General features: G+C 41.1%; 1 protein-coding gene across 1 annotated transcript in view; it reads right to left on the reverse strand.

Annotated features, from left to right (window-relative positions):
- Positions 1 to 13,096, reverse strand: part of LOC140226577 (nuclear pore complex protein Nup160-like) — a 43,469-nt gene that overhangs the window by 23,273 nt on the left and 7,100 nt on the right. Inside the window, exons 3-13 of the mRNA XM_072307029.1 lie at positions 12,482 to 12,689; positions 11,396 to 11,624; positions 10,864 to 10,942; positions 10,237 to 10,351; positions 9,366 to 9,530; positions 8,611 to 8,786; positions 7,278 to 7,362; positions 6,678 to 6,746; positions 2,192 to 2,401; positions 730 to 795; positions 111 to 216 (exon numbers count right to left, since the gene is read on the reverse strand). Of these exons, the coding sequence (XP_072163130.1) occupies positions 111 to 216; positions 730 to 795; positions 2,192 to 2,401; positions 6,678 to 6,746; positions 7,278 to 7,362; positions 8,611 to 8,786; positions 9,366 to 9,530; positions 10,237 to 10,351; positions 10,864 to 10,942; positions 11,396 to 11,624; positions 12,482 to 12,689 (1,508 nt within the window). The remainder of the gene's footprint in view (positions 1 to 110; positions 217 to 729; positions 796 to 2,191; positions 2,402 to 6,677; positions 6,747 to 7,277; positions 7,363 to 8,610; positions 8,787 to 9,365; positions 9,531 to 10,236; positions 10,352 to 10,863; positions 10,943 to 11,395; positions 11,625 to 12,481; positions 12,690 to 13,096) is intronic.

Genomic DNA, 13,096 nt, shown 5'->3' on the forward strand with positions numbered 1-13,096 from the left:
CTCCTGAATAAACTGATCTAAACTTTGCCTCCAAGCGTTTTCAGTCAGGGACACTTCATAAAGACTCTCAGTGTGCAAAATTGGTGGGGGAAAAACACATGATTTCTTACCCTGATCCTCCATAATGATGTCAAGCTCCTCAAAACTAAAGTTGCTCCTGCCCCCAAGGTACAGATCCTCAATAATTCCAGCAGGCTGGAGCAAAGACACCAGACTCTGTCCGGACAGAAACAGAAATATCTGATGAATGATTTTGTTGAAATGAAGACAAGGAGGAGGAGGAGGAAGGAGGCACATGATAATATTATCATTATTTTGAGATACCCTGCTGGTCAATATTAACATGTGTTTTGTTCACTAATCCTTTCAGTTAATTTAATACAAAATGTCCATTTCACATATATATATATATATTACCCTCCTTCCTATGGAGCATACTTCTCTGCTATCACATTGCGCAAAAAAAAAAATAATAATAATAAAAAATTAGGCCTTATTAACTGTTACCCATCCCAAAGATACTTGTACTGGTGCTAATGTCATGCAAATGAAGATAACTGTGAAAATGTATTTTGAAATGTTGAAATGACATGATGCTTAAATTCACTATTTTCATCATTTACAATCAACAACGTAAATATATTTTCATCGCATTGTTTCATTTTCATTCATTTCCTGTGTCCTAATATATCATCACAAACTTAGGTACCCAGTCAGTTACACACATACCTTTTTAATAAGGCAAGGCATGCTCGTGTTTGTGTCCAGGAAAAGCCCCAAAGGTTTATTCGCAACCTGTTATACGGAACAAGGAAAGATAGTGTATGAGGAAATGGAGAAATGCACCTAATGGATATATGGGTATAAAGAAATACAGACACGAGCATAGATATTACACTTCACACAAGTACGCAAAGCATCAAAGACACACGTGATCATCCCTATTTCTTGTAATTCCATAATATGTCTGTGACGCACCTGTGAAACAGATATAAACTCTTCACTAAGTTTTTGCAAGTAACACACTATGGCTGCCAACACTCATTTTTCAAAATAGGGGAGATTTCCAAGTGCAAATAGGGAGATATGTGTTATATGCATCTCAATGGTAAAAATATAATGCCAAAATCAGGAAGATTTGCTTATCCTGCCATAAAGAAATATTTAAGTTTTCAGGAGGTCTCCTGAAGAATCAAGGAGGGTTGGCAGCTCTGCCAAAAGCTTTCATTTTTTAGAAATCTATATAAAATCGCCAAATATCACCACCTGCACACCTATAACTGATGAGTTTGATTGCATAACAGCTTAAAGGTAGGAAATCCCATTTGCATGCCTTAAATGAAGAGTTGTATAAATACAGTGATATGTTGAAGAGAGTATCATTTTAGAAACTCCCATAAAGTATTGAAAGTGGAAGGTATCATTTAGTACATTTTTATTGACCGTTAGATTTTGAATTGAATTTTTTTCGGGGCTCATCGTAAATTCCAGTACATTACTAGGCTACCTTTGCAGACCCATGCACTGCATGTGTGTCCATCATGTATATTTTGTGAAGAAAGTTCATCAAAACTTACATTTCTATATACATTCTTGCCACACACTCTATATGTTATTACATCAGCTCTTATACTTTTAGATTTGTGTTTATAGATAAAAAATACAGAAGACTGCAACAAAAAGGCTTAAGTGTGGCTGACACACAGAACTACTGAGTAGTTGAGTTTTGTGCATTATTCAAATTGTAGATAACTGTTGACTTCCAAATTTCTCAGCAGTGGCCTAAACAAGTCCCCTGAGGTTCATATTTAATGTTTTGCTGCATTTTGGGAGGTCTGTAAAAGGTATCCCCTACCTTTAAGCGCCATTTTTAAAACGTTTCAAAGTAAGTCTATCATCAGACAAAGCAAAAAAAAACTTTCACTGATACCTCACTGGTTGCATAAGGATTATTCCTGGAGTCATGATTAAGAAATATCCCATATTTTCTTATTATTTTCTTGGTTTCTCAGCAGATTTCATAATAAATATGTTAAATTAACAAGAATGGAGTTAACTCATTATGCCATCTACCTCTTTCAACTGCACAGCAGTCTTGGAATGCAACCTGATCATGCTCTGTTCCACAAGCTGCCTATACTCCCCCTGGGCAGGAGTTAACATATTATACGATCACATTGTTCAACTATACCTGGTGGTACTCTACACAGCAGTCCAGGAATCTAGTCATGCTCTGTTCCACCAGCTGCCTGTACTCCCCCTGGGAAACCTCCCCTCCTCCGACCCGCTGCTGGATCTCCGTTTCCACGACGATGGAGGCATCCTGCCGGAGTATGGCAGGGTCCGGGAGGTCCACGTCCATCAAGCTACCAACATCTGTCCCCGTCGAGCGGCTGTACGTCTGCAACCGAGAACAAATAAATTAAAAGCTACAGGACGATTTACTACCAGACCAGAGTATACGTCACATATTTCACAAGGTCTGGTTGTTGTTTTTTTAACACAGTTTGCGAGTCGAGTGCTATTAGAAATATGGTCTCTGGTCCTGACATGGATGTGATATGCAGGGGGACATTCTGCCATTCATTACTCCTTGATCAGGATTTTAACCACTAGCGAAATTTATGGGAAGTCCCAATTCATGAAAAAATTTCAACTTGCTACATACGATATTATGCTGCTTACAGTAATCTTTTATGCATTGAAGAGCATGTTACCTCCAAAGCAAATATAGCAACAAAGGAGACAAGATGAATGAACATTTTTTTAGGAAAATAGGACAAGTTAACATCTTAAAACTTACAGGACAATCATCGTAAGAGGAGCACCTCTTGAAAGCCACAAACGGAAAAGAGAGTGGTGAAAAATCTGCACTAGAACTGATCAGTTGTCAAGAACCTTTAGGCGCACCTGGTAAACTAGGGACTGCGAGCGACGGAGAGCGACACCCTGCGACGGGGACTTATTGCGAGAACAATGGAGTCCGTCGCATCATGTTTTCATTCCACCGCTAAGCGTCGGTCACGAGTATTACGTGCCATCATTGCAGGATACTGCGACGCTTGCCGACGCTTGCTGGCACTTTCCGACACCCCCGAAGAAGCTATTGATTATTTTTAAGTTGCGGGCGTGATATCCCCTCCCGCAAGTGTTCGTTTATAATAGTGCCGACGTTTCGGGACATGTCGGGACATGACATTGTAATGTCTTGACAATACGGGAGACGTAGCGGATTTCTGAATGCTCGTGGTCAATGCTCAAATTGAATAGCGAGCGACGTGTCCAGACGCACATCTCATGGTGAATGAAACAGTTGAATAAGCGATATGTGTATAAAATAAGATAGTCGTGAAGGCCCGGCGGTGAGCCATCGGCATTTTGAGTTAATCGCAGGTTTCTCCACATTCTGAAACTTTGCAGATAATATGCATCCAGGAGAGACAAGTTCAGCCTGTGCGAGGCTGGCCTTGAAGGAGATTTTAGTGCTCAATCTCTCTTTGACAGTTCTTGACTCCTTGCTGCCCATCAGTCCCCCATTGTAGTTGCAGCGGGCCAGTTCCTCGTCCGTGAACACTTTTCCAAGAAGTCGCAACACGAAGTCCTTGGGGTTCTCGCTCCGTAAGTACCAATCCATGTACTCTGAGTGGGTCGGGATGTGGGCGTCCGCTGTTCTCCAATAAGGACATTGGGCTCGCCTTTCATCCATGTCTCCTTCTCCGCTTCGCTACGAAGCATGGCATTCTCCTGGCAAAGGGCTTGGTTCTCTGCTTTCAGCTCGTGGTTGTGTTTCATAAGTTCCCGTGCAAACCGAAGAAGTTCGTTCAAAGAGGAGCCTACCAGCAAGTCTGGTGCATCGGTGACAGGTGAAGGCGGGCCGCTGGGCGACGCTGGTGCAATGACTGGAGGCGAAGGAGGGCATGCCGGTGACTCTGGTGCTTCGATGACAGGCGAAGGCGGGCCAACGGGTGACGCTGGTGCAACAATTGGAGGGGAAGGGGTTGGTTGGGGGCAACCGGCAAGTCTGGTGCTACGACAGTGGCCGACGACGAACGAGGCGACTCGAGCAGGCTTTCAGAAGCGGACTCCTGCGCCAATGATGCACGTCCGACGTACAGCCCTGGGGATGACGGCGGGGATAGTGACGGTGCGACGGGGAGTGACAAGCAGGCTGGCCTCGTGCTACGATGGGCGGCGAAGTGGAGCCCACGGGTGACTCTGGTGCTTCGGTGACAGGCAAAGTTGTACCTATGGGCGATGTTGGGGAAAGACTCTGGTGCTATGACAGCGGCGGGTGACGAACGGGACGACCCCAGCAGGCTTTCGCATGCTGACTCTTGGGACGATGGTCCATGTCTGACGTACAGCACTGAGGATGGGGATGAAGGTGGAGATGGTGGCGGCGTCTGCCGTCTCTTCTTGGGTGTTCTACCTGAGTCAAGTACGGTCGCTCTGTACTTGCCGGCCTTGTAACCAACTAGTACATTCATGCCGACTCGCAAGTCACCAGGCGTCTTGATTCTGCTTCTAACGACAGTCTCCACTATTCCCTCCCATCTCTTCTCCAGTCATTGGATGGTCACACGCACCATGCCGTGGGTAGTGCTGAAATCACTTGTAGATGATGATGAAAAAAGACGATAACGCTGCGTACATGAAGGGTCGGAATCGGATATGATAATCTTCTCCTTGTGTTGTGACATCTATTGGTTATGAGTTACGCGGGCTACTTCGTGGTTAGTATTCCGGCCAATCAGAACATCTTGTTAAAGGACAAGTTCACCTTCATAAACATAAGGATTGAGAGAATGCAGCAATATTAGTAGAACACGTCAGTGAAAGTTTGAGGAAAATTGGACAATCGATGCAAAAGTTATGAATATTTTAAATTTTGTGTTGGAACCGCTGGATGAAGAGACTACTAAGGCTCGTGATGTCATATGAGTACAACAGTATAAAGAAAATGTAAAGAAAATTCAATATATGAAGAGTTTGTTTGCAAAAACCGATAAGTCCATATTTGCCAAATGGAGATATTTGCGATTAAAGGTCAAGAAAAATAAAGAGAATAATAAGAAAATTTTTGCTTCTTTTGACCATAACTTCAAAAATATACCTTTATATGTAGTGACCAATATATCATTTAAAAGGTATCATTTTGCACTTTATGACAAAGATCGTACTTCAAAATCTTCAAAAATGGACTTATCGGTTTTTGCAAACAAACCCTTCATATTTTCACTTTTTTCGTATGATAAAAGAGCACTTGACTTGCCTCTTTCTAAAGGCAATGGGAATAATATTATCAATAACATATGTCAGTAACGAGTCAAGGGAATGTGTACTTTTTGCAAAAGATGAAATTTTGTGAAATTCTCTTTATATTTTCCTTATATTGTTGTACGCATGTGACATCATACACTGCAGTAGTCTTCTCATCCAGCGGTGAGTGCACAAAAACTTCAAAAATTCATAAGTTTTGAACGGATTGTCCGATTTTCCTCAAACTTTCACTGATGTGTTCTACTAATATTGCTACATTCTCTCAATCCTTATGTTAATGAAGGTGAACTTGTCCTTTAATACCTGACACTAATTCGCCATCACGCTTTGCTCTGAATGGTCACTAGCTGACCAATCAACGAGTGGCCGGATTCTTTAGGTACAACTTGGCAGCTTAAAGGTCCAGTTTACCTTTGGGAGCAGTGATTTAAAAAATTTTCAAGATATCACCTTTGACGCATATGTGTACATCTGTTGAATCACAAAACATCCTAAAATATACAAGCTTCGCAATAAATCCAAAAATATAAGGATATATCAGTATTTTTCTCAATAAACCATAACTGTAGACGGTTTAGTCTGGAAGCATTCTTATCATAAGAATTGTTCACATTTTGTGTATTTATCAATACTTAACATCGATTATATGGATTCAGATTTTTACAGTGGTTGTTTCTATCCCTAACTCACATTTTAGAACTGTTTTAAAGCACTAATGCTGGGTTTTAGTTTCATCTGCAAATGGTAAATTACGCCTTTAATGAACGGTGCCTTTGCAATACGTACCAACCACTCTTTGGCGAAAAAAAGAACAGAACAAAACGGAACAACACACACACACATACACACACACACACACACACACACACACACACAAACAAACAAAGAACGACTGGACCGTCTACCCTAACCTCTCTTTTCCAATAATTTCAATGGCATGTTTCCACATGGCAAATTGTAAACAAGTCATTCGCAACTACATGTTACCGGTAGATTAATTGCTTAATTCATTTAGATGCATTTTTCAAGATATGTTCAAATATTTGCCTTTCACACTCTGTGGTTTTGTCCTGCATCATATATTTTTGATATGGCAGTCCCCATTCCCAATCCCCCCCCCCCAAAAAAAAAAGCGGGCTGTACACACGTGTTGCCTCTATTTGAAATTATATCCCTCACAAATTACTTCTAGTCCTGTGGTTGGTCGGGGGCAGTGAAAGTGACAAGGCATCTTTCCACCACGAAAATCCTTATACGTCAAAGTCCAGAACACACAAAAAAGAAAATGATAATAATAAATATCCCGCTGATGATTTTCTAAACGTACTTGCTAATACGTCACTGGGTACACATTCATATTTGTGTGTGTGTGTGTGTGTGTGTGTACTCATACTTACATGAAGAGCCTTGAGGATGGTTTGAACTGAGAACCTGCCAGGCTTGAAGATATGGTCAAGGTACGCCTCCTGCCAAAAGATGAGAGATGGAGGGGTGATGTACATTATCCTCTAAACCAGAACTTAAACCAAAGAGTAGAGGCAGTGGCCTAGTGGATTGTTTCAAAGCAATCTCTTTCTACAGGAAGGTTCAATGTTCAAGCCCTGCCATGGCACTTGTTTGTATCAAGCAAGACAGTTAATCCAAAACACTCCTCTCTACCAAATTGTAACAGTGTCGGGCCAACCTCTGTGTACTGCAGACTAAAACACAAACTGACATACAGCAATAAAACCCCCAAAACACCAAACAAAACACGAAAAGCAAAGCAAACAAATGAAAATTCAGACTGAAAAAAACAAACAAACATATTTCGAACAAAAATTGTAGTATGGCACATATTACACATGGGAAATAAATTTTTTCAAAGAATATTTCACAATGTCAAATCTAATCAAATGTATCTATTAGTTCAAGTTGTTATAGGCATATTATGTGATGGACGATATAATTCCTTCTGTACTATGAAAGGAACACAGAATGTTACAGAGTGGACTCACCCTGGGGTCAAGGGATGCTGAGACCTGGATGTCGGTCAGCTGGTCATTCTCAAGGTAGGTGGGCTGCCATCCTTCTTGACCAGGTCTGAAATGACCACAGAGAGAGAAAGAAAAAAAATGGACTCATTGCTGCAGGTTTTACCTCTTTGCATCTTGTGCAGATTAGCAGGTTAATTAGCCTTTTTTCCAAGGCCCTTACACTATTTAATGAGGTAGTAACAGATGTGTGAGCATGAGCACCTATTGTGATCTGCAAATGAGAGCATTACTCTGAGCCTGGAGATGAGTCTAACAGGTGCATTGTCTTAACACGCCATTAAAACCAAAAAAATTAAATCCAACATTAACTGAAGTGTTCCGGTTGACAGATACAGATACAGTGCTCACCCATTTAAATGGGAAAAAACAATGGTCTTCCAAACCCTCCCGATTAAGGGGTGACTAATGTACTAGATATGTCCATCATACTGTAAAACACGATATATTCGCGGCATGAAAATTTCGCGAATAGGAGCCGACGGCCTTTCTCGCAGCATGAAATTTTTGTGACTTACCACTGGCATCCAATGCATATTGTGTGGGCAAGAACTTTCGTGTGCATTTTAATTTCGCAAATTTTGGCGCTCGCGAAATTCGCGACATTAAAATGCATGTGAACATTCCTCGTTTTACAGTAATGTTGTTAAATGCTGGTTGGTAATGCTGGGAGCAATTTGAATGAATATTCAAGAAAACAGGACACAAAATGCTGACAGGTTTCCAAAGGCAGTTTTACCTGGGCTTGCCTCTTCAAGGTGCATTTGCTACATCAATAATGCCTCAAAGTATAATACAGTATGCCCCCCCAAAAAAAAATTACAATCAAATTTTCGTATTGATAACACCCAATATGATTAAACTGTCTAAATGCTACTTCAGGGTCTTAAAATATAACATCTTAGCTCTATTTTGCAAAAAAAACCAAACATTCAATTTGGTTAAGCAGTCACAGAGAAATGTGGAATGTTGTAAAGCATGTCATGAGTCTGATTCTTCCAAGTTTAGCATTTCAATGCTTTTGTGTGTTAATACAATAGACAGAACTTGGAGGGAAGAGATTCCTGATGTCCTCTACAAAATTCCTCATTTCTCTTTGGCCACTGAAGCAAATCGAATGGTGTTTTCTGTAAGATGTGGGCAATGAGTTATAGTTTCATACCCTGAATTTGCATTTGGATTGATTCACTACTTTTAAAGATATCATTTGCGGAGGGTTCCGTTGTAATTTTTGGGGGGACATACAGCATAGGACTCTACTGGGCTCACAAAGGTTCAACCACCCACTGGTACTCACTCTGAGTAGCACGTTGCCTTGACGACCGTTCCTCCGTCCGGCAGCACCCACATGGCCAGGAGGTGCGATGCGGTCAAAGTGAAGTCCACCAAGGTCTGACCTTTGACATCGTGGAGGGTGGTCACATGGTGCAGGCGATACTGGCCATCTTGCCACTGCTGTTCTAAAATCAGAAACTGGCAGGAAAATGAACAACTGATAAGTCTAAAAATTCATCTTATCCAGCCAGGTGCAGACTTACTCACACCCAAATGTCCACCTTTACAGTACATGTGAATCGGAATCTTAGCCAAAGGATATTTTATATTTTTATATTTTTTAAAACAGTATTTCTACCTTTCCTCAAATACATATGAGTGAAGTATACAATTTGGGAAAAAAAAGAAACAGTATTTTCCATGTTACTTGCAGTTTTGGGGGTAAATACATTACAAAATACTGCAAAAAAAGTAATAGTTGGAATTTTTATGCACTGACTGTGTGTCCAGGGCTCAACACTATTTTTTTTTTTCTCTAATGATCCTTTCAGGGCTACAAAAATCTATGAAAATGAAATTCTAATGACCCCAAAAATAAATGTAGTGGCCCGAAATAAAAGGAAATATGGACATTCATATTGATTTTATGCTGCAAGATAGCCTTTTCAACAATTTGGTAGCCTGTCATTAATTTTTAGTGGTCATGGGTTGGCCTCAGGATACTGCTAATGTTAAGTCCTGGTGTAAATCCAACATCTGCTTCTTGGTTTCACTCACCAGCGAGAGGTCGGCCACTGCTAGGAAGACGCCCAGGGTGAGGCTGTGGGAGCTTGAACCCTGCACCAGCCGCACCTCATGCCTCAGGATCGGCTGGTCCTCGCCGCCACCCAGACCCTCCGGGAGGAAGCTGGTCAGGTCAGAGGTCAACAGACAGGTCAGAGTCTGTAGGGTCACATATAAAAAGAGAAACAGATAAAATGGTATTATCATGAAATGTTTAATCTAATTGCTTTTCATGGAAAACATTAGAAGCACTGAATTGTATGAGCAAGCATTTGAGGGACAGGTCCACCTTCATAGACATGCAGATTGGGTGAATGAAGCAATATTAGTAGAATGCATTGACCAGTTAATGTTTGAGGAAAATCAGACAATCCATTCAAAAGTTATGACTTTTTTTTTTATTTTCTTTGCAGCCACTGCTGGAAGAGAAGACTACTGCCGTTTATGATAACACATGTGCAGAACAATATAAGAAAAATTTAAGAGAGAATTCCACAAAATTTCTTCTTTTTTTTGAAAAAAAAAAGCAACTTGTTACTGACATAAAATGTATGTTACGGGGTAATATTATTCCCCCTGCCTCCTGAAAGAGGCAAGTCAAGTGCTCTTTTATTGTGCAAGAAAAGTAAAAATATGTTAAATTTTCTTTATATTTTCCCCACATGCTCCATAGTGATTTTGTGATGCCTGCAAGTGGCAAATAACAACTACTCAATTTGAGCGAAATGATCTCAAGAGAAAAGAAAAGAAGGATGATCCAAAACACTCAGCATAGCTCTGCACACAAAACACACTTTTATCTAATGGGAAGACTGGAATATAGAAGTATAGAAATAGAAGATACCCATTGAGTTGAGACACATACCTTACAGGACCATATCCTCAGCTTGTGATCCCGACACACGCAGAAGGCCATGAGGTCCTGGCCCAGGGGACGGACGGCCACACTCTGGGCCAGGTACACGGCGTCTTGGCCTCTCCTGGACAGAAGGATAAGATTTTACACCAAAAATGTTTGGTACCAGGAAAAAAAACAAAGGAATGGGAGAAAAGTGTCAACTTGAAATGGGCAAGTACCATAACACAATAACAACAAGATGTAAATACGAATGCATGCAAATTCAACACTCTGTCCACATCACCCTAAGGGAGACAGAGAATACACATACACATGTACAGATAGAACAAACAAAAAAAGCAGAGATCTTCTTTTCTCCTCTTCTTTCTCCTTCTTTTCTAACTTCTCACTATCTGTTTCTCTTTTTCTCTTTCTTTTCTTTTGCCCTCTGTAGTGCTGGAAATCTTGACGTTGAATGTCACAATGTTGTACCACAGTTTGAAGACAGTGATAACATTACGCATACTTCAAGACACAAACACAGTTTACTGTTAATTTGGTCCAAAACTCCGTCTGATTTAGTTTTTATTTTTTGTTTGTTTGCTTGTTTTTTTGCATGTTTTTTGTTCTCTTTTTGGTCATAGCTTGTCTTACCTGATGGCACTGGGCACTAATCCGGTCCAAAGTCTTTCCATTATGGAAGATTCTCTCACCTCATGCTGGGCGGTGATTCCTGTGGGTGTCGAGAGTAAGAGTTCTGAACTTGTGGTTTCACTGCCCTTTGATGCTCTTGGGCTTAAACACACCAGCAATTCTTAGATTTGAATCCGTTAAATACTGAGTATGACTTGAAGCATAAGAGTTCTGGACAGTCTTCACCATGCAAAGCGATTGTTTATGTACACAAACAGTCAAAGAATCGCAACTAGAGTAAACCATTAGGCAGTCCTTTAGGGAGAACTTATAATCATCAGTCCTGTGGCTGTACGCTTACAAACATCCACTGCTTCTTTAGTATCAATACATCACTCGATTTAACCCAATTCCATCAGAACAATCTTTGATAATACTTTATCATATTCTCAGTCTTTGATAATTCTTTGATAATCTGATTCAAAGGACCAAAACTGGGCAATGGAAGGGGGAAAACAAGCAACAAGGCAAATATCTTGGCTAGACTTCCCACCTCTCAAACCGAGTGGAGCCATCTTCACCAGGACCAGACTGCCGCTGCGGGCGGCCAGGGCAAACCATGCCTCCCCCTCCGCGGTGAGCCATGACCCGCACGCCTGGAACTCGTATGGCTGTGACCCGGACTGCGCGATCTCATGGACGTTGGACGGGTCACGGAAGTCGGTCACGGACGCCTCGGCGAAAATTGACGGAAGATCGGGAGTCCCATGCTGCCTTGACTCCTGCAAGGTAGTGAGAACAATAATTCTTTTTGGAACCAGGAGTTCAACTATACAACAGTTTTCGCTGTGTTACCCCAGAATTACAGGCAATTTGACCTTTTTGTCTCAATTGATTGTGAGAACTGTAAATTCAATGAACAGGACAGGAAGGGGGGATACATGGGAAATGGAATCGGGTGATGCAAAAACAATAGTCTTATGTTTTCCAATGCTATGCCGAGGCTTGAAAAGTCCCTGATATTCAATTTTTCATCTGGTGATGAGACTACATGAGTAGGTTTTTACACGACTATTGAAGGACTTCTCAACAGAAATAAAATCAAAGATTTTTAATACACGTCTGAAAGAAATACATTTTTCTTTTCCTGCACTCATTTGCTCCATCATTACAAAAAAAATCAGTTTTGCCTTTTCTGAAGTCTTTTCTGAAGGTCAGCCTAAAATAAGCCTTGCAATGCAATGCAAACTAAGGCTTATCTCACCTCCTGTATCAAGTTTAAAGGAGCACCATACACTGTAGGTCTAAAATAACATGGTAAACACCCAAGAACTTTTCCATGAAATAATAGTCACAGATATATACTGAATGGCCCAGGAATGAGTCTTGAGAAGGCAAATTTATGCACAGAATAGCATGGTATAAAACCAGTATGTCCCTCCCCCACGAACATAGTACTGAATTGTTTGGGATAGGGGAAAAGAAATACAGCAATTGCTTCACTTTAAGAGAGAATGATTTGCGTCTTTCTGTTATGATGAAGACATGCTTTACAAAACTGTATTACATCAACATAATATATATTCAATATCGCTTCAGCATGGAGACGTTCATGATTTGGGTTCGAAATGAAACATACCAACTTGGTGAGCTTGCTTGGGTGTGGAAAGGCAAGGCGGTGGACGGTGGTGAACGTGGCCACGAGCACGACGATGTGACCGTGGGTCTCGTGGATGGACACCCGGGGGATGATGGGGGAGCCCTGGAAGTTCAGCCGCAGGGCGTTGCCCTGGAGATTGTGGTTGAGGGAGCACTCGACGAGCTCCACACGATTTTGTGACGTGCACCTATTTGCATGAGTAGAAAGAGCAAGTCACATATATATGTAATCTAATGCATGTTTTGCTTTTCAACCATTTTGGCAAATCACCCTCTTGTCAAGGATTCAAAAACATGTATGACTGAACAAAATAAACAAATATCTACATTATAAAGTAAAGGGTAAAGATTTCCCTAATTAAAACAAATACCTATTCTCAAGAGTGAAGAGGAAAAAATTCCATAACTCATCAAAAAAGTCACAATTTCTCAGTTCTATGCAGCCGTACAATTTCCTTGCAGGAAGGGGCCTTTCATGGCCTAGATTCAGTCTCAAATCACAAACTATAACGGAGAGTACCACGCTGAAGGACTTAAAGCACCGGGCAGGAATCAGACTGTGAAATGGTGGTACCGTCTGGCTCTGTTAAGCAAA

Source organism: Diadema setosum, chromosome 3 (assembly GCF_964275005.1).
Source record: "Diadema setosum chromosome 3, eeDiaSeto1, whole genome shotgun sequence".
Classification (NCBI taxonomy): domain Eukaryota; kingdom Metazoa; phylum Echinodermata; class Echinoidea; order Diadematoida; family Diadematidae; genus Diadema; species Diadema setosum.